We start from the raw sequence: 24,926 nt of genomic DNA on the forward strand, positions 1-24,926 counted from the left end.
ACATAATAGGCCTTATTATTACTTAATATGACCACGTATGCAAAAACATTTCACATTAATATACTTGACTCACCTTAAGACATATATATTATGTGATATTAAAGGACCTATCACATGCAATTAAGTAGGTCTTAAATATGACATAAGTTAGAACCTATTATGACATAATAGGTCTTATTAATTATGACTTAATACATGACCACGTATACAAAAACATTTCACATTGTACTTGACTCCCCTTAAGACCTATATTATGCAAATATTAGGACCTAAATTATGCAATAATAGGTCATTAGTTTATCACGTGTACATCATAGGTATATCTCATAAATATAGTTCTTAAGGCCCAGACTCAAGTATATAATGTGAAATGTTTTTGCATATGTGGTCATGTTATTAAGTCACAATAAGACCTATTATGTCATAATAGGTTCTATTATGTCATATTTAAGATAGGTATTATCACATATAATAGGTCTTAATATCACATAATAGGTCCTAGTATCACATAATATAAGTTTTAAGGGGACAAGTATAATGTGAAATATTTTTGCATACACTTGAAAACAAAGAAGACATAATGTTTGTTTGTTTGAAAGTGTTGGATTGTTTTGATCATGCAAGCACAAATCCTAGGGCTGGACGAGACAATAGTTGTTGAATCTCACTTGGGGGGTTACCCCGAGCTACGTAATTTAGAGTGGATACTTAGGTGCTTGGCCCCACTAGCTCCCCTCCACGACACTCACTTATCCAGGGAAGCCAAGCACGAGTCCCCATGAAAACTCCCCGTGGTGAACTTTGTATCTCTACTAAGAATTGTAAGAATGTGAGCCACTTCAGAGGTTCGACCTCTTACGCCAACAACTATAAGGTTTTTGGCTTCTAACACAAAAGGTGTCTAGTAAGGGCATCCATTCAGGTGGCTATAATCAGGAGCATGTTACACTTCGTTAAATGGAAGGCCTCCAGCCTATAGAGGTTGCGCTCTCTAGGGTTAATGGGGAGTCATAACACCGTTATAGCATCATGTAACACCCGTAGCTTGCAACTTTCGTCACAAACAAATTTATTAATAGTGGCTTGGAAGAGCTTGGCTTTAGCTTGCTACCACTTTGGGTCGATCCCTCTCACCGAGCCTTAAGGGCTACTCAGGAGGCAGGCCCTTTTCTAAGGATAAAACGAAAAGAGCCTATTGTTGAAGACACAAAAGACAAGTTTGTTAATTTTTGGAGCACCAATTGCAGTGTTTGCTAAACTATAAAGACACATGGTTTCAAAATATAAATTAAATTATATATTTATGGACTATCTAAATTAAATTATAAATTATAAATAATAAATGGGAAAGAGAGGGGTCCTAAAGATCTAAATTTTAAATTAAAACCATGATCTATTATAGATGGACTTAAGGGGGGAGAGAAAATGTAAATTACACAACAAGCAAGTTAATGGAATTTGAAATGAAAATACACATTATTTCAAATTAAAACATAATTATTTTTAATTAAAATGAGATTATTTTTAATCCTACTATTTTCAATTGATTTAATAAAAATAACATCATTCAAACTTAATTAAGATACAATTATTATATAAATTAAATTAATTTAATTTAATTAATATTATTTAAAATAATTTTCATAAAAATATTAGATAATAAATATTTAACTAATACTAACAAATAAACACAATTTTTGGTATGAAATACATATAAAATTAAATATAAATAAAAATAAAAATACATACTTGCATCATGATATCTTTGCCTTCTTTGTTCTCGATAGCTTTGTTTTGTTTCAGGAGAATAATTCCTTGAAGTCTTATTTTGCCTTCTCTTCTTGTTCCCTGTGCTTTTAAAATAACCTTCAAATATCTTCAAATTATTGCCCTCAAAATAACTTTCAAATGTCTTCTTTCATCTAGAAATGAGATTTGTTTTATCATTTGTGTCTAAGAAAAATGAAAAAAATTATGTATATTTATATGACTATACAAAAATGTAAAAAAAAAAAAAAATTGGGTCAGCCAAGGTTCGAACAAATGCTGGTAGTTACAAAAGGTCAGGTTCGTTCGAACCCAACCATTACATGAAAGTACACATCATTATTTTTCCTAAGGGGTTCGAGCGAAGGGGGGTTTGATCGAACCCCCATTCGCTCGAATCACTGTTCGTTCAAACCCCCTTTTTAGAGATCTGTCCTCAAATTTTTTAGAGTTCTGAGAAATTTTTGCCTTCGGACCTCTGGTTCAAGGTACAAATGAAAGAATCTTAATAACCCAAAAATATAAGATGGTAGTGCTCAGAGAAATCTTTTCAATGAGTATAGTTTTATTACATTGTGAATTTATTATGTTCTTGTTTTTAAAATTTTATGGAATATTGGTTTTTCACCAAACATGAACTTCTTTGTTCAACGTATTGGAAAAAATAGGAAACTAATTCAAAAAAAATTTGAAAAATATCTATGCCCCAAGTATTGATGTCTTCTTTCTATAAAAAAAAAAAGAATTTCGATATATATAGAACAAGTTATGTGTTCAAACTTAAACCTATGTTTGAATTATAACTAGTCGAACTTCAAAAATTAATAAAATAAAAAATATTCAACATATCACGATCAAACCAACAACAAGCCTTGTATATTGATGTTACAAGACAAAATTCGGAAGAATTGAGTTTTTATCATTTATAGAAAAAAAAAGTTATGCGTTTCAGGAGGCATATCACCCTAAAAAAATGTAGTTTGCTGTAAAAAACTACTTTTTGAAGGAGATGGAATTTTTTGTTTTTTAAACCTTCAAAAAAATTTGAAACAAATATATTTAGAATCTACAAACAAAATGCTACAAATCACTAATTTACATCATCTTCAAATTCTTAATAGTTTCAAAGTTATATTTGTCGGAAGTTGAAGATTATTTTAAAAATGTTCATCTCATTGTCAAAAGTGGCAAAAAAGTGGGAACCATTATTGTGAGTTCACCCATTGCAATAAATTGTATTCATATTGTGAATGTGATTCTCACTGTGGCTTTCCCTTCTTAAGTCTTTCCACATAAATTTGGCATTCATGTGTTTGTTGTGCATTGTGCTTTCATGATTTATTACTATTGTGGTTATATATTTATGGTTTGAAGTTTAAAGATTAGAAATCAAGTGTTTCAAGGTCTAGATTGATTTACCCCCTTCTCAATCCTGTGGTGTGTTCAACACTAAATCTATGAAAAATAATTCTTATAAGACCCTACCTTAGTGCTATTGCTTTTTCTTTGTTATTAGATTTTGTCCTTACATATTTAGCATATCCTTATATCATTATTCCCTTAGAATCCCTAACAACAACAACTACACTAGGATTCCTCTTACGACACCCATTAAAATTTAACTTAACCTAGTCTTTCCCAATTTTCCTCCATCTTACATGCTTTCTTAAATTCTTTTTGGCGAATTTGATTTTATCCATACCATAGGTAACTCCCACCACCTTCTAAAATATAGCTCAAGAAGGGTAAATGGTTGGATAGAACATCGGTGTATCATATGATTTATGTTTTTCCTGACTACATTCTTAGGAATTTGGAAAACCTCCTTACTATTCTTAATATCTTCTCTAAAAATTCTAATATTCTTCTCTACCCATATGCACCAAGCAAGAAAGGGAGGTATATGGTTCCATAAATTTATAACCACTACATGTCTAAAAGGACAATCATTTCTCTAAGTTTCAATAAATTAATAGTCTTAGAAAAAACAAAAAATGCATGCACACTAGGTAGCACTTTTTCCCCAGATGTCCTTGGTAAATTTTCACTATAAGAAAATATGGTCCACTAATTCTTCTTGCTAGAAACATATAATACATGTTTTGGCTAACTAGAACCCTCTCTTAATCAAGTTAAATTTATGGTTGGGATTTTCTTGTGGTTAGTTGTCCACCTGAAGTGAGATTTTAGGGATAATATTCTTGTCCAATATAATTCTGCAACTAAACATTCCTTGTTTCAATGGTAATTTCACCTATAAATTAGGCAAATTAAACTGAAAGCATGCTCATAGGAGTAGGGGAACACATGGCATTGTCATTTTACTATAAGTTAAAGAACTAGCAATCTCCAATAGTTTCAATAAATTAGTATTTGATTTCTCGCTAAGGAAAGAGATAGAATGGTAGAAACTTCCACTTTGGTTTTTCTCCACTCTAATCAACATAGTCAAAAATGTTTAACACTAAAATGTCAAGAGAGAGGGCCAATAAATTACATGAATAAGGGGTTGGAATAGAGAGAAACCTAGGCATCCTTCTAAAAATTGATCTTAAGCCCATTACCAACCCACCATATTTTACTTTGTCTTAGGATATTTTTAGAGCTTAGAATGTTGTTCTAGATCACCCACCCTTTAGGAGGAGAGGAGAGTAGGAATTCATCTTCCCTAAGGTATTTTCCCTAAGAAATCTTGGTCCAATCATTCTCTGAGATATCGTATTCCAACAAGCTTTAGCAATGAAAGCTTTAGTAAAAGGTTTTATCTTTCTTTGCCCCAGGCCTCCCAAAAATTTATATTTCCAAGCAATATACCAATTAATTAGTTCCATTATCTTCTTCTCCTCAACTCTTGTCCAAAAAAACTTTTTTTGTATCTATTCCACCTTATCAGATATGAAGGATAGGAATTTGAAGATGGATAGGTAATAGATAGGGATATTTTCAATTGCTACTTTCAGAATTGAAACTTCCCAGCTTGACTTAGTATCTTTCTCTTCTATCTTGTGAGTTTTTTCTATATTCTTTCCATTATTTTACACCAATAATTATGTGGTAGATTTGTAGTTGCTAGATGCAACCCTAGATATCTCGGTAGGAGAGCACCTTTTTAGAACACTAACATTTTGATGATTTTCTCCTAAATATCCTTCCTTGGTGTTGAAGAAATATAATGCACTTTTACTGTAATTAATATCCTACCTTGAGATTTGAGCATATTGGTTGAGAATAATCTTCCATTGTTTACCTTCATGGACTAAGAAGACAAACCATATTATATCATCAAGAAATTGTTGATAGGATAATAGGGGGACAAAGAAAGTTGGTAGAACACCTCCTAGCTTATTCTAGATAACGATTCTAGCAATATTTCTTCCCAACACCTTAGCCACAATGATAAACAAGGGGACAAGCGATCTCATTGGCAAAGACATCTTTCACTATGAAAGAATCCTTTTGCCATTCCATTGATCAAAACGTAAAATATTAGAGTAGTGGCATATTCTTTAATAAGTTGAATGACTTTGTCTTGAAACCAAAACTTTTGGAGAGTAGTAAATAGGAAGCTCGAAGATATTATATCATAACCTTTAGAGATATCTATCATGAATACCATCCTATTTTTTTATTCTCCATAAAGTAGAGGATCTCATGGGTAGTTAAAAGAGCATTACAAATTTGTCTTGCTTGCACAAATCCCTTTTGATTTATGAAAATTAGTCATGATAATATAGGCTTGAGGCAATTAACTAACACTTTAGATATGATCTTGTAGAAGGTGTTGCAAAGCCTAATAGGCCTAAAATATAGAAAGCTATCAACATACTCTTTTTTAGGGATTAAGGCAATGAAGTTGTTCAAATATTTTAGAATCTTGTAACATGTTTTGAAGAAGTCCTTCGTAACACCCTCCATGTCATATTTAATTGTGTCTTAGTACCCCTGAAAGAAGGTCGAGGGGAAACCATCCAAACCATGAGCTTTATAAGAATTAAAGGAGAATATGACATTCTTGACCTCATGTTTAGAGACAACTTTACTCAAGTTAAAGGTGTACTTATCAGTAAGTACATTGGGGATAAAATCAAATTATTCATCCTTTTGGTCAATATCTCTAGAAACATCCATGTAATAATTCATACTTTTGATCAGTATAAGCTCAAACAAGAATATTATCGTGTGACATATAATATTTTATTAGGAACTCAAGAGGGACACTATTTTAAGTATTTGTATATATGGATTACATGTGATACAATTTTTACTTAGTACACATGTAAATCAAATGAAATGTAGGCCAGCATGTCTTTTGCAAAAAATCCATATGAAAATTAAAATAAATTTAAAAGTTAGCTTAGATTTAAAGTAGTCAATGTATAGTTAAGGCATCACTCATGGCTCAATGTAAAAATTTATGAAAAAATATTTTAAATAATTTATATTATCAATTAATATAGAAACAATTTAGTAGATATCTAGAATGAAATTAATTAATAATTTATTTTGTTGATAACTATTACAAGTGCGGTTGTCGTTGCACCAAAAGATCCACCTGTTAATGCCCGATACAACCACTAGACTTATAGAATCCACAGGAGGCGGTTAAGACATGTCACAAACCCAAGCGTTGCACTGCACAACACAAGGAGAGCAAGGGCACACACCTTGCAACAATCCCCCTAGCACAAGCGAGGGGTTTGAACCTGTGACCAAACTTTGATACCACTTGTTACAAGTGCAGTTGTCGTTGCACCAAAAGATCGACCTATTAATGCCCGATACAACCACTAGACTTATAGAATCCATAGGAGGCGGTTAAGCCATGTCACAAACCCAAGCGCTACGATGCACAACACAAGGAGACCAAGGACACACACCTTGCAACAATAACTACTTTGCTAAGGTTTGAGTGTCTAGGGCTCTAGTGTTCGTAACGTGAAAAGTTCTATAAGTAGGTATACCATGCACGATAATATTAAAAGCTATAACTTAGGTCATTTGAATGCAAGGGGCTAATATCAATTTAAAAATAACAATTTCTTATAGTGAATTAACCATTACATATTTGATACTTTTTTATACTTTTCATGAATAAATACTTTTGGAATAATTTTTATTTTGCTTCACCTTATCATTCAAACTTTGAGGCTATTAGTAAAATTTTATGGGTCACTTCATTAATGTGGATGAAACTACTACAAACATCACTAACACCACCTTCGCTTGATTATTAGTTAAATTGGATTTATATAAGCCTATCAAAACAAAGGTTGCTTTTGAAGTCCTAATTCATTCTTGGTGCCAAGCTTTGATTTGTGAGGGCGTTTTCTTTCATTATGGACATTTCTTTTTCATAGGTCATTTGGCTTCTTGTTGTTCTCACCTTAAGGTCCTGAGATCTTCCTCTTGCTGCAAGGATGTTATTTGCGAATATTTTATACTTGGCATACATTTATTTTATTATTTTGAGACTTTTAAGTCACCTATTATTTGTGGAGCGGTGGCCCCTCCTCTGTCTTTGGTACGTACTACATGTATTTTGGATTCTGCAACTTGTTTGGAGTGTGTGGTTATTGTGCCTCCTATTCATGGTGTTGTGATTTTCTTCTACTTTTGGTCTCCTTGGTTGGGCATTTATCTCGTTTCTTATTTATCCAAAATTGGAATCTAGAGAGGGTTTATCCTCCCCCCTCTCTCAAGTCTATTGATTTTGATGTTTTTCTCTTTGATTGCAGTTCAAAGGAGGAAGAAAGGTCATCCAAACGTGTGTCCCAAACCCTAGTTAATGTTGTCCATCCTTTTAGATCTAATATTTAGATTGTGTAACTCTTTATGATAGCCTTATTACAATTGTTCTTTTTGGCTTTTTTTGTTCACCAACTTTATTGTAATAGAATTAAGACGCTTTCAAAAATCCCCTTAATTAATAAAAAATAATTAAATATCTCAATTTAAAAACTATATAATTTCCTTGAATAAAAAACTTTATAATTTTTATAATTATAGAATAAATATTAAATATGACACACCATTAAAAAATAAATTGTAAAACAATTATTAATATACTAAATTAAATACATAATATGTTTAAGTTTTAATTTATAACGAATTCAATTCATCGAGCACAAATAATAAAAAAATCATATTACAACATTAAAAAACTCCCAACAAGTAAAATAATAAACATTCTTAAAAAATAATATTAAATGATAATTTTTATAACTGCATTTAAATTATAGATATAAATGATACAAGTAGCCATGTCGTATATGTTTAACCGTTGGAAGGTTACCGTTAGTCTCCTAAAACTTTTTGCACTTTTTGGACATTCACTATCAATCTTTATACTCATCATTGACAAATATCAAGCTCTCTCCTTGACTAATAGGGAACCTTCTCAGTGCTTATACGCTTAATTTAGCACCGGTGAACAACTTGTGATTTCTTTAGCTACGAGGGTTGGAAGTTTTCCTGCAAGATATTCAATGGCTTTCATCTATTAATATTGAAACACGGCGGAGGAAAGATCAGTACCAGTTTCCACGTGGTTTCAATATCAGTGCCAGTTTCCATGTGGTTTCCTTAAAATGTAAGTTTTTATGCGTTGATGCATTCTAAAACTGGATAGCCATTTCCTAGTATTTGGTGCACTCTGCATTCTTAGACTGGACCAGCTACTTCCTAGTATTTGTCACCGTTGAATATCCTTTTGTTGAAACGTCAACACATATTAAGCTCATATCGGGAATTGAATCCCCTAAACCTTGCAGACGTTTCCGGCAGAATAACAGGAATCTTCCCAGCATTTAAACACTTACGCTGGACAATTTTTGGTTTCTTTAGCTTCACGCTTGGAAATTTCCCTTGTTAGATGTTCAATGGCTTGGAAATTTCCCTTGTTATTAGTTATTTTGCTTCCTTTCGCAGATTTTGTCCATGTTTCGCCTTAAAGAACTATTAGTAAATCATAGGAAGATGGACAGAAGGGCAACAGCAGTTGCTTGTTACCAACGCCGAACCACTCGCCAAATATCTTAGAAGCAGTTGGCATTATTCTTCTATTGCTATATATAACCCTTCCTGCTGAACAAATATTATTATTCAGCTCCTTTCTTTATTCCTCCTATTCCAAACGTTCAAGAAGACGCCTACTTTATTCCTGCACTAATACTGTTTCCTTAGGTTTCTATTGAAACTTTTGTTTCGGCAGTTCTCCGTTTACTGCTAAGTACTTTCCACGACACAATGGCATTCCCGTCTAAGGAGGATTCCTCTGCCAATGATAATGCCATAAACGACGTTGAAACAGTCTTAAACGAGCTGCGTGGAGAAGAAATACATCAACTGCTGAAAGCAAGAGAAGACAGATACGATGGGGTAGAAGTTGACGTAGAAAATATGCACAACGATGTTCGTCGTTTCGCATCTTCACTCAAGGCATCACTTACTCATTGGGCACGCCAGGTGAGTGCTTTCTTAACACTACATATAAATCCCTCAATAAATATAAAAGAAAATGAAAAATAGTTTTAATTCATACTTGTTGGCTGTGAAGGGAAAGAAGGGGGTGTGGATCAAAGTAGCCAAGGAACAGGCCAAATTAGTTCCGGTTGCGATTGAGGTCAGTTTTTCAAAAAATCGCTCCCACGTTGATTTTTTATGTTGCAGAAACATTTGTTGTGATCTTTAACACGTAATATTTTTGTAAATGATATAGACTCACAGATATATGCTATAATACAATTTTTATACTTTATGGCGAGTTGCAGGAAGGATTTTGGTATCACCATGCAGAACCATCATATGTGATGTTAGCGTTTTGGATCCCTGAAACTCCTTGTACTATCCCTGATAATGCTTCACATCAAGTGGGAATCGCAGCTTTTGTATACAACAGCAAAGGAGAGGTAACTACACATGCAATTGGACTATTTTAATCATACAATCTTATATGCTGTATTTGTTCTGCTATATGTAACTGTGACAAAATATTAAGCGCTTCAAGGTTTTGTGCAGGTGAAGTGGGATTTCTTTTTATACAATTATGTTAATCAAAATATTTATGACTAGTATATTAACTATGTATTAATGTTGTTTTGAAACGCGATCAAATCCAATGAAGCATACAGATCTAACTCAAAATGTTGCCAAAGACTTGATGTGTTTGTCAAGTAGTCGTGTATAAGAAATCTTGTACACCCGGTTCATTTTGGTCAACTTACTGCTGTCCAACCTTTATCATCGCAATGTGGATGCAGGTTCTCGTAGTTCAGGAAAAGTGTGGACCTTACAAAGATTCAGGACTGTGGAAAATGCCCACAGGAAGGATTAAACAGGTATCAGATTTAAATTTAAATTTATCAAGCCTAGAGTAAATAGATTTATGACGTAATTACAAGGCACACATATATGTATTTATGCCCAATTTCTGCTTCACAGGGGGAAGGCATTAAAGAAGGGGCTGTAAGAGAAGTTAGAGAAGAAACAGGGGTAAACCTCTCTCTTGTCTGACCTCTTTCCTCCGAATTGTGATTTGTCTCTTTATTCTATTATAATTTAAAGCATTTCTTATAGTTTAAAGTTTTCTTGAATTTTGACAGATTGATACAGAATTTATACAAGTGGTCGGCTTCAGGTATAGAAAACATTTATCATATAAAAGCCCTACTGTTTTTTAACATTGTTTCGTAAATTTTACGAGGGTGGGTATGCTTGAAAGATTAATTTTTAGCTTTCTAATTACTGTCCGTGCATGAATTACAGGGATGGTCACAATGCCCCTTTTGGAAAATCTGATCTACTTTTCGTGTGTATTTTGAAACCAATTTCTTTTGACATTGTTATACAAGATACTGAAATTTCAGCAGCAAAGGTATGTATTTGATCATAAGGTGGTACTTTTTCTGCCGGATTATTTTTAATATCACATAACTGATGCGAAAATTTGTTTTGTTCAGTGGATGGCAGTAGATGAATTCGCAGCTCAACCAAAAATGCAGCAAAGCAAACTTCTCAAGGACATGACCGGCGTTTGCGTTGCCAACATGGAGGGACGATGTAGAGGATTTTCAGCCATTGAAATACCATCGCAGAAACCCTCTGTTTTTTACTGCAGTGCCATTGATACTGTATAATTTACTGGGAAAAACAGATAGAATGGACGTCAGTCACACATTTCGTTTACGTATTTAGTTTCCAGTAAGTAGGAAAAAGCAGTTCTGAGGCTAACTTTGTACTATTATCAAGATGAATAAAATCACGTCACCACATATAAGTGACGGCATGATGTGTCGTTGAAATTTTACTCTTTATTCTTGTTCTCGCCGAAGCTTAAATTCTTGCGACGCTGGGCATTGTACTCTTCCAAAAATGATTACACATAAAATGTTGAATGGTGACATTTTTCCAAAGGATGATTACCATGCACTAATAGTCATGTAGTTTCATAAAATGTATACATAAGTATACTTTTACTTAGATATTGGAAGTTCAATTATCTTTATAAAATGGAGACAGTAAATAAGTGTTTTCAAGTCGGTTGCAACATTTCAATTTGTATATAAATTTATTCTATGTTTATAGGTTTTAATTTTTAAACAAATTTTTAGTTTTTAAGAAATTACAGTAAGTTATAGAAAAACATAATCGCAACATATTATTTCTAATACATGAATCTTTGTATTCATTCAAAATTGATTACATTTTGGCTCTCAATATAAACAGATGAGACTACACATTCTCCTTCAAACAGTATGAGGGAAAAATATTTATAAGATTACATCATCTAAAAATAGACTCAAATTGGACTTGGATGTTCCATGCATCTATTATTCATTTTATGCATTCTTTGAACAACTGTAAATAAACACATAAACAATATTTAAACATAAACTATCTTAAGATTAAATTGTGCATGGAAAACAATCGAATGTTGATGGCATTGTAGAACTATGAGTGAAGTGTATACCAATGTCAGATATGCACATGCTCCATCTTGATGTTGAGTGGATTCACTAGATTACCTCAATGTTTTTATAAATTTAACTTGAGCAACTCATTGTGCAACATTGTCATCATTCTAGGCTTATAGACCCACATAGTACACTTCTTGTAGAGCACCCATTTACTCATGTCTCTCCTTTATGAGATATCACGAGATTTTTCCTTCCTTTCTCTAACATAGAGAAGACTAATAATACTCAAAATTGCATTACAACTTTCAATGTGCCAATAATAACAAGCAATCATCATGAACCCTACTTACACATTCAAATCTTGAATTATTGCTACTTTTGTTCACATACAAACATTTCCAAAGGATAGGTTTCAAAGCTATAATTGTCACAAAATTCCCTCTTAATTCCCGTCTCTACACAAAATTCATGAAAACCACTTGAGGTGTATTCACCTCTATTATCAGATCTTAACACTTTAATCCTTTTACCAGATATATTTTCAACTAAAGCCTTAAATTCTTGAACCTACTTAGTACTTCATCAGATTCTTTAGATCGTAGAAAGTAAATCCAAGTCTTTCTAGAAAAATCATCTATAAATGTAACATAGTATAGAAATCCACTGGGAGAAGGAACTGACATAACCTAGGTCAGAATGAACGAGAGCTAATTTTTCCTTGGCTCTACTTTCACTTTTATGAAATGGACTTTTAGTGTTCTTACCTAATGCACAACCTTTGCAAGTATCGTCATGAAAATGACTAAGTTTAGGCATACCTTTAACCATCTTTTATAGTGAGGGAAGTGCCTAGAAGTGAAGGTGACCAAGCCTTATGTGCCATAGCTTGCTAGATTCAGGAACCTCATCAATGAGTGCTTGAACAGGGTGAACTGAAATCTTATACAAACTATCATATATCTATTTCCAATAACATGAGCAGATTTAAAACTAGATTTCTTAGGCCATGCAAGTACTCTACCCTTAGAAAATGCTAGTTGATAACCTTTATCTTCTAGGGCAGAAATAGAGATTGAATTTCTTTTAATTCCAAGAACAAATAAAATATCACTAAGATGCAAGGAGATACCAGATTCTAAATTTCTTTTAATTGTAGGAACAAATAAAATATCACTAAGATGCAAGGAGATACTAGATTCTAAATTTAAAGAAGTATTGCCAAAACCTCTTATCGAATACTGAGCATCATCACCAATTACCACATGAAGGTTAGACTCTTTCTCCATTAAGTCTAAGAGGTGCTCCTAGTATCCCGTGATATGCCTGGATGCACCACTGTCTATCAACCAAGTATTGCTGTCAGTTGGCACTTTGCTCGATATGGTAAGGTAGAAACAAAGAGGAGGTCTTCGTCATCCTTTGAATCTGCAACTTCATTCAGGTTCGCTTCTCCTTTCTTGGGTAGATTCTGGCATTCTTTAGCATAGTGTCCAGACTTATCACATCTGAAGAAATGAATACGTGAAAGATCTCTTGGATTCTTCCTTGAATCCTGAACAACAAGAGGTTTGAAATCTCTGTTTCTTTTGAAGTTGTTCTTCTTCCAATGACCACCCTTCCTTTTGACACATTGAGATGCAAGCATTTGATGGTCACCTCCATGAGTGCTCTTGAGCATTCCTCTTGCAACTAAGCGTGATTCTTTTTTAATGCAATCAGATCGGAGGTGATCAAATGTGGGAAATTCAGATCTTCTGCTCATGCTTTGAATGAATGGATCCCAAGAATTAGGAAGTCCATTTAGTGCAATCATGGCAATGTCCTTGTCCACAACTTCATTTCCAATGGAGTTGAGTTGATCCTTTGATTCTAAAATTTTCATGAAGTAAGACATTATTGAATCTCCCTTACCCATATTGACTAGAAGTAGGTGTTTCCTTAGGGTAAGTGTTGAGCTGATGTTGTTGATCTCATACATTCCCTCTAAGTGTTTGAACATCTCCTTGGTTGAAGGTAGCTTGGAGATGACTGGGACAAGATGATCCTTTAAAAAATAAATTAGGAACATCCTGGCCTTAAGAGCATTCTTCTTGAACTGATTTGACTCTTTTGGATCTGAGGGCTTAGGTGGATCCTTATCTTCTACAAACTGCAACAGATCAATCTCCTCAAGGGAAAGGAGAACACAAACCTTCCAAGAGGTAAAATTAAGAGCCTCATCAAGTCTATCCTATACTTCCAGACCTATCAACATCTTGAAAATAAAATAGAAAACTAAAGGTGAAAGCTTATTGTTAATCTGATTACTTAGAATGAACCTAAAGCTCTAATGCCATGTTAGTTTTAGCAATCAGATTAATCAATAAATAACATAAAATCAGAATGCAATGAAGAACAAACACGTAACACATAAATACCCTAGGAAAACCTCCCTCTTGGAGGAAAAGCCTAGCATCAAAAGGTCTCAGATTTGATTATATCAGGGCATAAATAAACAATTACAAATTCATCCAGCTAGGGCTAGATAGGAGCATACTTATCTGAATGTTAAACTCGGATCTGAACTTAGCTGAATTCCAATGTGATAGTGAGCAGACCCTAGGGCAGAGTAGAATCAGATTTCTTAAGCTTGAAGATGCACGCACATCATGAAGGAAAGCCACCACCTTTGAGATGATTCACATGACAAGGAGACCTCCCAAACAAGTTTGTTGTGCAAGGAATTAGATTCATTGTTCTCCAAGGTGAATTCACTGTTCTTGAATGCTAGCAGATCAAAATTCGTATGGCAGAAGATATTCACTCAACAAAAGTAAATTTCGTTGAAGGTGTAAATGTATTCTAAGGTTTTATCTTGCCTTGCATATATATGAGTTACAAATGATCTAATAGTCTTGGTCGGCCGCAAGGAGTTTGGCACCAAGATGTAATTTGAATTTACAATTACAAGTTACATCCACTTGAGTCCTACCCTATAACAAGTTACCCTTTACATTTTTGCTTATGTGCCCAAATAGGGTGTGCTCTTTTAATATTACAAGTTACAATTTGGGCCCAACCCCAATTACATTAAGTGACCGCATAAGTCATCACAATATACAAATAAATTTGAATGGCCAAGGGCCACATTAAAATTTAATACCCTAGGAATCACACCTAGCTATTTTAAACAATAATCATCTATTTCTCAAATGGAGTTTAATTTATTGTTAGTTGTTATATTTGCCACAAGCAAATAAAGTACTTGATTTCAACCATATTATGAAAATAATCAAATGTTGCTTTCTACCCTATGATATCGCCCCGTGTTTCACTAAAATATTATGATTATATTATGAATCTATTTTTTTTACATCTTCATTTATTATGGTAAATACTATTTGTGAATCTCCATCTTGAAAATGATTGAGTAATTTCTTTTGCAACAATCTTCAAGATAAATTTCATTGCAATGTGAAGATCAACATATATTCAAAAGTTCTTAAGAGCTATAATAATTGTTCTCAAATTAATGTCTAACAAAACAAAAAATAATGACCAACTTTTCACTATAGAGTCATGAAAATAATTCTTTTCCTCCTTTTCCACATCACTAAATTAAGGTTGATATAGAAAATACGCTGCTACTTTCATCTTCCAAAGCAAATTCTGCAACATTGGATAGATATCTGATCTATGCATGTGATCTGTTTTCAACACAAAAAGCACGTACCATTTTATAGCCTTTTTAATTCCTTTATATTAAATCATTCTCCTTATCATGTGAACCTCACACAACCTTCCTTTTCTTGCATAGATGTTCGAGAGAACATTAGTGTCAACAATTTTAGGATTCAAAGCTCTAAATAATTTTAAGCCTATATTCCTAGGCACCTTAATAATAAAGTTTATGATGTCCTCAAGATAGCCTGCGTGGGCAAGAAGGTCAACCTTACACATAAAGATCAAATGTAGGTGTAATGCAATAAGCGTTACTCACAGGGTGGAAGTATGCCCAACTCTCGTCCAATAAACCTTTATGGTTGCAGGCACATAGAATACAAGCTACAAGCAAAGCTTATAATGCCAGGATATGTTATAGAGTGCTTCATTAATTCAAAGATTTTAAAAGAACTCTTGCAAAATCGATTTTGTCATCTCCTGCAACCATTGCATTCCATGGGACCACATTTCTTTGAGGCATTTTGTCAAATAGTTCACGTACCTTATCTATATTTCCACAGTTCCCATACATGTCTACCAAAGTATTTACACCTAAAACAGCTGACAAGAATTCTCCATCTATTATGTGATGGATGTTCATACCTCCTCCAATGCTCCCATTTTTGCTCAGGCGGGGAGAATCCTGGTTTTGCATCTGTCGCTTTTTGTTTGCTTGAAAGTGATGGAAGTCGATACCCTGTTACAAAATCCCCATTTTGCACAGGTTGGGATGATAGTGCCAAAGGTTTCAGAGTATGGCATTACACCGACCTATTGCATTTGCTTCAAACTTTCTAAAGCCCTTTCAACAAATCCATTCTGTGAATTTCCTGCAATAAGAGCATTCCATAAGAACACATTTCTTTACGCATTCTGTCAAACAGTTCACGTGCCTTGTCTATGCTTCCATATTTTGCATGTTCTGCAATGATGCAATTCCATGAGATGAAATCTCTTTGAGGAATTCTGTCAAATAGTTCACTTCCCTTGTCTATGATTCGATGTTCTGCATACATGTCCATACATTACACTATGGCAGCTGCAATTACACCTGACAAAATTCCTGTATCCTTTATCCTTAGATGGATGTCCAAACCCTGTTCGAAATCTTTTACTTTGGCATAGGCAAGGAAGATGCTGTAAAGGTTACGGAGTTTCTAAAGCCTTCTCAGAAAATCAATTTTATTCATATCCTACAATTATTGCATTCCATGAGACCATGATTCTTTGAGGCATTTCGTCAAACAGTTCACGTGGCTTGTGTATGCTTCTACATATTGCATACATGTCTTCCAGAGCATTGCAAACTATTCCAAAGGTCCCATTTTGCGACAATCTGGGAGTATGCTGACAAATTTGATCTGAAGAATTGTTTGTTGTATATGGTCTTAACAATGCGATTGTCTCGTGAGGATACCCATGTCTTCTGTGCGCTTGAACAATCCTAATCCATGAGGAAACCAAAGTCAGTTAACAGTAACAAGGTAAGATCGTTTCCTTTTCAGTTCATTCTTTTTGCTATTAATTTTTATTTTGTACAGGTCACAGCTTACTGCTAATTGTTGAAGTAACAATCTGGAGATAAAATACCTAAATGGTGTAGATGTAGAGAAAGAAAACATGCACAATGATGTTGGTAGAGCACTGAAAAAAAATTAATGTGGATATCTTAATAGAATGAATATGATATTTTATATTTAAAATATACTACAAAGTTTGTGTAATATAGAATAGGATCATATTTATTATTATATATCATAGGCTATATTTTATTTATGAACAAAGATTTGGAAACCATACAGTGTATGATGGAAAATTAAAGGTAGGTTGTTTTAAACTTTTATATTTTTTTTCCTTTTATTTCTTTTGAGATAGTTAAATTTATGCTTCTTTTTAATTTGAAGATAATTGCAATTCATTTGAATATATAAAATCAAAATTAATATAATAATATTTTTAAATAAATTTTGAGAATATATATACGTAAGTTCTACATAATATGTTTAAAAATATCGAAGATATTTCTAATTGTAAAGAAAATTAAATTATTATTAGAGAAATTAATTTTTAAGTATATAATAATAATAATATATTTTATAACAGAGTGGCTCAAATTTTTAAAAGAAACATATCATTACTTACATCGTAACCTTCAACAAGTGGTCAATAATAGAATATTTTTAATATTAAATGGTGTCATTAAACCTTTCAAGAAGACATTGCTAATGTTAAATAAAATCTACTTAAATTGTGTTGTTTGTCAATGATGTGGAGATGAAAAAAAGGGCTGAATTTGTAGGAAAAATATTACACACTAAAAGTAAATACGTTGGAGTGTGAGTGAGTATTACTTAATTGGAAGCATTTAAATGCACAAAAAGCATGAGCAAACGATACAAATGAACTAATACATGTATCCTGTGCTATAAAATAGTTCAAATGTAACTATAATTTAAAATTCTATACATTGACCTATTGAAACTGCGCACATTGATATAAAGAATGCATGGAAACATTGAAATAATACTAGTATAATGATAGGGACAAAAAGTGACAGAGACGATATCTTTTATCATCTTCCATGTTTATAGAGTATTTTCAATCATTGATTTAGAAAAATAGATTCTCTCTCTCTCTCTCTCTCTCCCCCCCTTATATATTTATCTCTCCATCACTTTAACTCACCATTATATCTTTCTCTATATATCCCTTTCCCTTGTCCTATATATCTCTACCTCTCCCTACTTTTATATATTTTTCTCTCCCTCTACCTCTCTCTAAATATTTGTCTATCTCTTCCTCTCTAATTCTATTTTCCTCTTCCCCACTCTATCCCTAGCCTTGTCTCCAAGCTCTCTATCTATCCATCTCTCCCTTTCCTCTCCCTCTTCCTAAACCTCTACATCTATATCTCTTTGCCTCTCTATCTCTCTATCTATTTGTCTTTCTATATCTATCTATCCATATTCTTCTTCCATCTCTCCCTCTATATGTATCTCATCATCCTCCATCTCTACACCCCTATATATCTAACCTTCTCTATATATCAGTACCTATATGTATCTTTATCTTTCTATCTCTTTGTTCCTCATTCTTTCCCTCTCTCTCCCTCTATATATTTATCTCTTCCATCTCTATCTATCCCTCTCTTTATCTCTCCATATCCTTCTCTCCCTATCCACCTCCATCTTCATCTCTATCTCCTTACCTAGTCTATCTCTGCCTCTTTTTATCCCTACCTCTCCCTCTCTCCCTCCCTCTCTCCCTATTGTAAATATAACACAAGTTTGTTGGTAATAGAGTCTAATTTAGAGGCTTTGTTTAAGTCATGTTTGTATCCATAAAGTGGATACATAGTTTATTTAAAGGTATCACTTCTCCACTGAGACCTTAGTTGCACAAACAATATCATTTGTTAAATGGCCTACTAATTAGCCTCATGTATTTCACAAATATCTGCAAAAAGATACCAATTTTTTTTTCTAGCTTACCTTCCAAGACTAGTTTACCATTTTTGTTTCAAATGTATTTCATCATGTCACCCCTAGCATATCCTTTTAGCCTTTTTTTTTTCAGCAAAATGAAGAAGCCTTTATAGATTTTATATATAAAAAATACTTTAGTAAAATAAAGAAAGTAGTAAAATCTAAGATTAAGGGTCACCACTTATCTTTGTGACAAAATACCCCTAATAACTAACCAAACCCAACCCATGATACAAAAAGTTCTACAAAACCTACCATGACTATGTAGATAAGCAAGTGCATATGATAGTATAATCCAAAATACAAAACACTTTTAATTTTACAATCTAATCCTTTTAGACACCACATCATTTTCCCTTTCCACATCACAAAGCTAGATGTAATTATCATTAAGTGCTTGGACATTCAACTAACAATGGCAATGGTGAATTCTTCGTTGGGCTATGGAAGTGAGTGACTGTTTCTTGTTTGAATTTGGTGAAGAATGAGAACCCTAATAGTTACATTTGGGAGGAGTTACAATTCATTTATTTTTTTATTTAATTAAGCTAATTTTCCTATAATAGTTCAATATATTTGTAATTATTTAATTATTTCATCAGGCCTTTCTATCCATGATTAATTAAATATTTTTATTTCATTAATTTTAATATTTCCATCTCATCTTTTCCTCCCATCTTATCAATTCATGTGCATTTTAGATCCTATCCTCAATAAAATTGAACATTTCCCTCTCATATTAAATAAATTCAATTAAATTATTTAATTTTTCACCTCAAATAAATAAAATTAATATTTTATTTATTTTCTCTATGCAATTATACCTCATATTTTCCTCCAACATTATCAATTCATGAGCATTTTAGATCCTACTAGATCCATAAAATTTAACTTTTCCCTCTGAAATTAAATGAATTTAATTTATTTATCTAATTTTTCACATCAAATAAATAAAATTAATATTTTATTTATTTTCTCTATGGATTTACACCCCACCTTATCAATCGATGTGCATTATAAGTCATACACTCAACATTTCTCAATCATTGATTTTGCCTATTAATCCCTATTGTTGGTCAAATTCAGATGAGGTGTATAAATAAGACCTTCACATCCACCATTTTATATCTAGCACTTTTGATTAATTACACTATAGTCAAATTTATCAAGCATCTATGAAGCATTCTGGAGAAAATTCACTACATTCAAATTACCAAGCATTCTCAATCAAGAGCTATCATCAATAAAGCATCTCAAATATCCATCCTTCATTGTGTAATCATGGTTATGTTATTTTGAAGAGTAACAGTCATTCAAGCAAGTTTTAATCAACAAATGGAGTCTCCTAAGGTCTTCATGATGGTATTATTGTTTATCATTTGAGTTTACGGACAAATCTCAAACTTCATTTTATGTTTGTGTGGATTGCAAGTTTGGGTCTTACATTGCATTGTTTCCATTATTATTTTGATTCACATTTTGGAACACCCAATCGGGCCCACATATTTATTGGAGCTATATTTTTAGAGATTTTTCTAACCTTATATTACTATTTTGTTCAAAAATTTGAAGGCTAATCATGTGTAAATAGGGTTGATGGAAAAACACTCAAGTTTAAAAATAGTTCATCATATTTCTCAAATAGATGCAAATTATTGTACGATTCTTTCACTACAAGTTGGGGATCATATTAGGAGCCTACATGCAAAAGAATAGGTTTAGATCATGATTTTCTAGCACAATATGATGATTTTATGATTTTTCATAAATCTTGATTTCTAGTTCTAAATTAATGTTTTTTTTTTAAAATTTATAAATGTCTCACAGTTCTAGGGGGTCATCTTCCTAGTTTTGTCTTCCACATATTGAAATTGGGCCTAAAATTAACCATACAAATTTGTCTTTGGGCTTAAAATAAACCCCCTTGTCTTTTAATCCCCAAGATTTCCTTACCTATGCTCTCCTCTTGTGTTCTAGCAACAAACTTGAGTGCACCAAGAAAAAGGGAGATATCTTTTTCTTTTTAGGGTGCTTACCTGGAGAAGTGATCACTCTAAGGGATGACATCAACTCTCATTCTCTGACATAGTATAAATAGCAAGGGTGAATCAAAAGGCAGGCCTCTTGGAAGTGGAATCTTGTCATTTTGGGCTAACTCTCTAAATACCTTAGAGAAGTGAAGGTGGAGAGTGGGTTACCCTTTCCTTCCAATTGTTTGGATTTTTTCTCTTTCATTTCATAGATTTTAGGCTCAACGTACCCTTGTGTTACATAGAAGATACCCCTAACTGAGCTTGTAAAGCCTATAGTTGAACATTTTGGCCATCATTTCCTATGTAGACAAGAATTGATACTCCCACTTGAATAGGATTGTTGGTTTTTTTTGTGTGCTTGAGTGTTTAGATCACCTTCCCCACTTGAAGATGATCTAAAATGATAATAAATATTCATAATTTAGTGAGAAGGAAATATGAGCATTGCATCTCTTTAATATCAAGTATTTTAAATACAAGGAACAACTTTAGTTATTTTGGAAATAAGATCACTAGTTTCAATAATTTTAATAACTACATTTCATATGGTAAAAATCTATGGAAACATCGGTAATGTTAGAATAAAAATGTAGGTGACATTTTTTCCACAATGTGAAGGCTTCAAAAAGAGGTGATCTCCTCAACCAATGCTAAGGCAGGAGGCAATGAACCCTCGAATCTTCTATGATATATATCTATTTTGGGAAAGGTCAACATCAACAAATACTAAGTCAAATATGGAATGTCAGTGTGATATCACAGTGCAACCGGAAAATGTTGGGAGAGACACAGGAACCTTCGATGCAATGTTTAACGAAAGTTCCATAGCAGCTTACAAACAATGCGAATGAACGACTGGCGTGTTCATAGATTTTTGATGATGAGTTTTACTCGGTTTGCGTGGCCTTGCCTTTCTGCTGATAAGCTGCAAGGAAGTGTAGTAGAAGCTAGTTTTTGCCATAGCGGAAGCATCCGTCTCAAATCCCAGAAGCCTCCATTGGCCTTATCCTCTCACTCTGAGCACTACTATATATTTACATAATCCTCTTAAACACATATTATTATTCAACTGCTGGATTGATATAATTTTGTTTTCCACACGCTCAGGAGCAAGGCAAATTCAATCTCGCTCATATCCAATCTTGTTTTGAAAAGGTTAGCAACGTTCCCTGCCCTAATATGGTTGTTTTCCTCTGAATTTGTTATTTATTGAACAATTTTTTCGCAGGTTACTCTCTAGAGCCCAGTCTGTAATGGCAATCCCAACGAACGATGTTTCATCTACCAGTAACGATGTCATCAACAGCGTTGAAACAATTTTGAATGAGTCCTCTGTTCATGAAAGATGTGAAGTGCTGAAAGTCCAGGAAGACAGATATGATGGTGTCATTGTTGACCTAAATAATATGCAAAACGATGCTACTCGTTTTGCGACATCACTGAAAGCATCACTTTCTCTATGGGCGCGCCAGGTGAGTGCTTTCTTAACTCTAAATACAATTCTCTCAAATAAATGTAAAAAAAATAAAAAAATAATAGCATTAATTCATAGTCGTCGGCTGTGCAGGGGAAGAGGGCGGTGTGGATTAAAGTGCCCAAGGAACAGGCAACACTAGTTCCCGTTGCGATTGAGGTAAGTTTTTAAGAAACTCGCTACCACAATTGATTTATTTTTGGTTGCAGATCATTTGTTTTGAGAATTCTTAGACATGGGTTTCGGCCGTTTCAATACAATCTGCATATCATGTGATAAATTGCAGGCAGGATTTTGGTACCATCATGCGGAGCCTTCATATGTTATGGTAGTGTATTGGATCCCCCAAATTCCTTGTACCATCCCTGATAATGCTTCACATCAAGTGGGAATAGCAGCCTTTGTATTCAACGACAAAGGAGAGGTAACGATGCATGTGATTGCAATATAAGACATATCATCTATTGTAGTGCTGTTATTCTTACGTACTGTATTTCTTCTGCTGTCCATAGCAACGTAACTTTGAAAAGATACTCACTTTTTAAGTGTTTGTGTTAAAGTGGAATTTTAGTTCTTAGATGACTAGGAAAATATACATAAAATATAACTAGACATAAATGTTATTCGGAAGTACGAGTAAATTATTAAAAAAAGATTAACCAGTTTTTGTAGTGATTGAATCTGATACAAAAATGTCATGACAATGGAAATATAGGTTCTAGTAGTTCAGGAAAAGTGTGGACCTTACAAGGACTCTGGGTTGTGGAAGATGCCAACAGGAAGGATTAACCAGGTATCAGAATAACTTTCAATATTGAGCCTCGATAAATAAATTTATTATACTGTAGTTTTCACATGAGATTATTAGACACCCACTGATGGATTTATGGACAATTTCTGTCTAACAGGGGGAAGGTATTAAGGAAGGGGCCATAAGAGAAGTTCACGAAGAAACAGGGGTAAATGTCACTTCTTTCTCCTGTTTACCACTCTAAATCAGGATTTTTCACTTCTTTGCATCATAATATCCGACATTTTTAATAATTTAGCAATATTTCTGAGTTTTTGCAGATTGAAACTGAATTTGTACAAGTGGTCGGATTCAGGTAAAGAAAATTTTGATTACGTATATCCTTCCAGTTCCACTATGTTAATTTTTCAGATCTCTAATAGCTGTGGGTGCATGATCTACAGGGATGGTCACAATGCCCTTTTTGGGAAATCCGATATGCTCTTCGTGTGTATATTGAAGTCTGTTTCTTGTAATATTGCTATACAAGAAACTGAAATTTCAGTAGCCAAGGTACGTGGTTAAACCTTTGGCATGATTCTTTAAGATGGATAGTTTTCAATAGCGTCAAGTGATGTTAAAATTGGTTTTGTTCAGTGGATGGCCGTGGAAGAATTCGCAGCTCAACCTAAAAATCAACAGAGCAAACTTCTAAAAGACATGATTGGTGCGTGTGTCGCCAGAATGGACAGACGATGTGAAGGATTTTCAGCCGTTGAGATGCCTGCTAATTTGCGCAAACCCTCTGCATTTTACTGCGGAGCCGTTCATAGCGTATAAATTTGACAGCTAAATCTACCAGCCTAGCAAATTTTTTTGCAGGGTTCCAAACACTACATATTCAATATTATTTTTGATTCTGTCTATTCTTTCATGCGATGCTAATATGACTGTAAAAATTCTTAAATAGGGGCATATGGCCATTAAATTTGCAGGATTCCAACCACCACATGTTTGTTGTAGTTGTTCTTATTATGGAAGAAGTATTATAAAGCAAGATTCTTCAGTCTTTTCTCAAGAAAATCTTTTATGATTCATGAACATGGATGTCGTGAATGAAATATTCTCATCAAAAGAAAGCAAAGTATAGTTATGTTGATTTTAATTTTTAATAGTTATATTAAAGTAAATTTATCATTAAAATAAAATGTTTAAAATATTAATTTTGATTTAAGTTTAGAAATTAAATTTAACTATTTTGAAAACATTATAAATATGATTGTAAATTAAACATTCGCATAGCTTTCTTATAATACAAAATTTTTGGGTTTCACAGATATCAATAAAATCTTCTTATTAAATGAATCAAAACTTCTACAAATTTATAAATGTGCCTTAGTGATAGTGTTCTTTTTTAAATTTAAATTTCATTTATTACTTTCTTAAAATTTATACTCAATAAATTTTCTATTAATGTTAAATGCTTAAAATATTAAATTTAATTTATAATTAGAAAAACAAATTTTCATTTCATGAGAAACAAATTTTCATTTCATGAGAAACAAATTTTTATTTCATGAGAATTATTAAAAAACCAATCATTATTTATTAATCATGTTCTGATTATTCTTTGGTAAATGTTTAGATTTTTGCGAAAACAGTTTATGCTCTAGGGCTGGCACAATCTTAGAAGATATGGGAAATGTTTACCAATTTTGGCCTTGAGCTTGCCAAGAAGAATTTTCCTAATTTTGGTTCTGATATTCTACAACAGTTCCTTGACATGACATCTCTTTGAGACATTCTGTCAAACAATTTATG

At 33.1% G+C, this 24,926-nt stretch overlaps 2 protein-coding genes across 3 annotated transcripts; both read left to right on the forward strand.

The window, feature by feature from the left end:
* Positions 1 to 8,894: 8,894 nt before the first annotated feature.
* Positions 8,895 to 11,071, forward strand: LOC131053235 (nudix hydrolase 2). The gene is made up of 8 exons (XM_057987853.2): positions 8,895 to 9,231; positions 9,323 to 9,388; positions 9,537 to 9,674; positions 10,026 to 10,103; positions 10,207 to 10,257; positions 10,368 to 10,402; positions 10,531 to 10,639; positions 10,725 to 11,071. The coding sequence occupies exons 1-8, from the start codon at positions 9,013 to 9,015 to the stop codon at positions 10,899 to 10,901; spliced, it is 873 nt and encodes a 290-aa protein (XP_057843836.2). The 5' UTR covers positions 8,895 to 9,012; the 3' UTR covers positions 10,902 to 11,071.
* Positions 11,072 to 21,926: 10,855 nt separating this feature from the next.
* Positions 21,927 to 24,202, forward strand: LOC131053233 (nudix hydrolase 2-like). Of its 2 annotated transcripts, none has more exons than XM_057987850.2 (9): positions 21,927 to 22,056; positions 22,130 to 22,373; positions 22,454 to 22,534; positions 22,662 to 22,799; positions 23,091 to 23,168; positions 23,284 to 23,334; positions 23,447 to 23,481; positions 23,570 to 23,678; positions 23,763 to 24,202. In XM_057987850.2, the coding sequence occupies exons 2-9, from the start codon at positions 22,155 to 22,157 to the stop codon at positions 23,943 to 23,945; spliced, it is 894 nt and encodes a 297-aa protein (XP_057843833.2). In that variant the 5' UTR covers positions 21,927 to 22,056; positions 22,130 to 22,154; the 3' UTR covers positions 23,946 to 24,202. The 2 variants fall into 2 exon arrangements, with proteins under 2 accessions (XP_057843833.2, XP_057843834.2); XM_057987851.2 differs by having other exon boundaries at positions 22,469 to 22,534.
* The last annotated feature ends 724 nt before the right edge of the window (positions 24,203 to 24,926 follow it).

This window comes from Cryptomeria japonica, chromosome 7 (genome assembly GCF_030272615.1).
Source record: "Cryptomeria japonica chromosome 7, Sugi_1.0, whole genome shotgun sequence".
Taxonomy (NCBI): domain Eukaryota; kingdom Viridiplantae; phylum Streptophyta; class Pinopsida; order Cupressales; family Cupressaceae; genus Cryptomeria; species Cryptomeria japonica.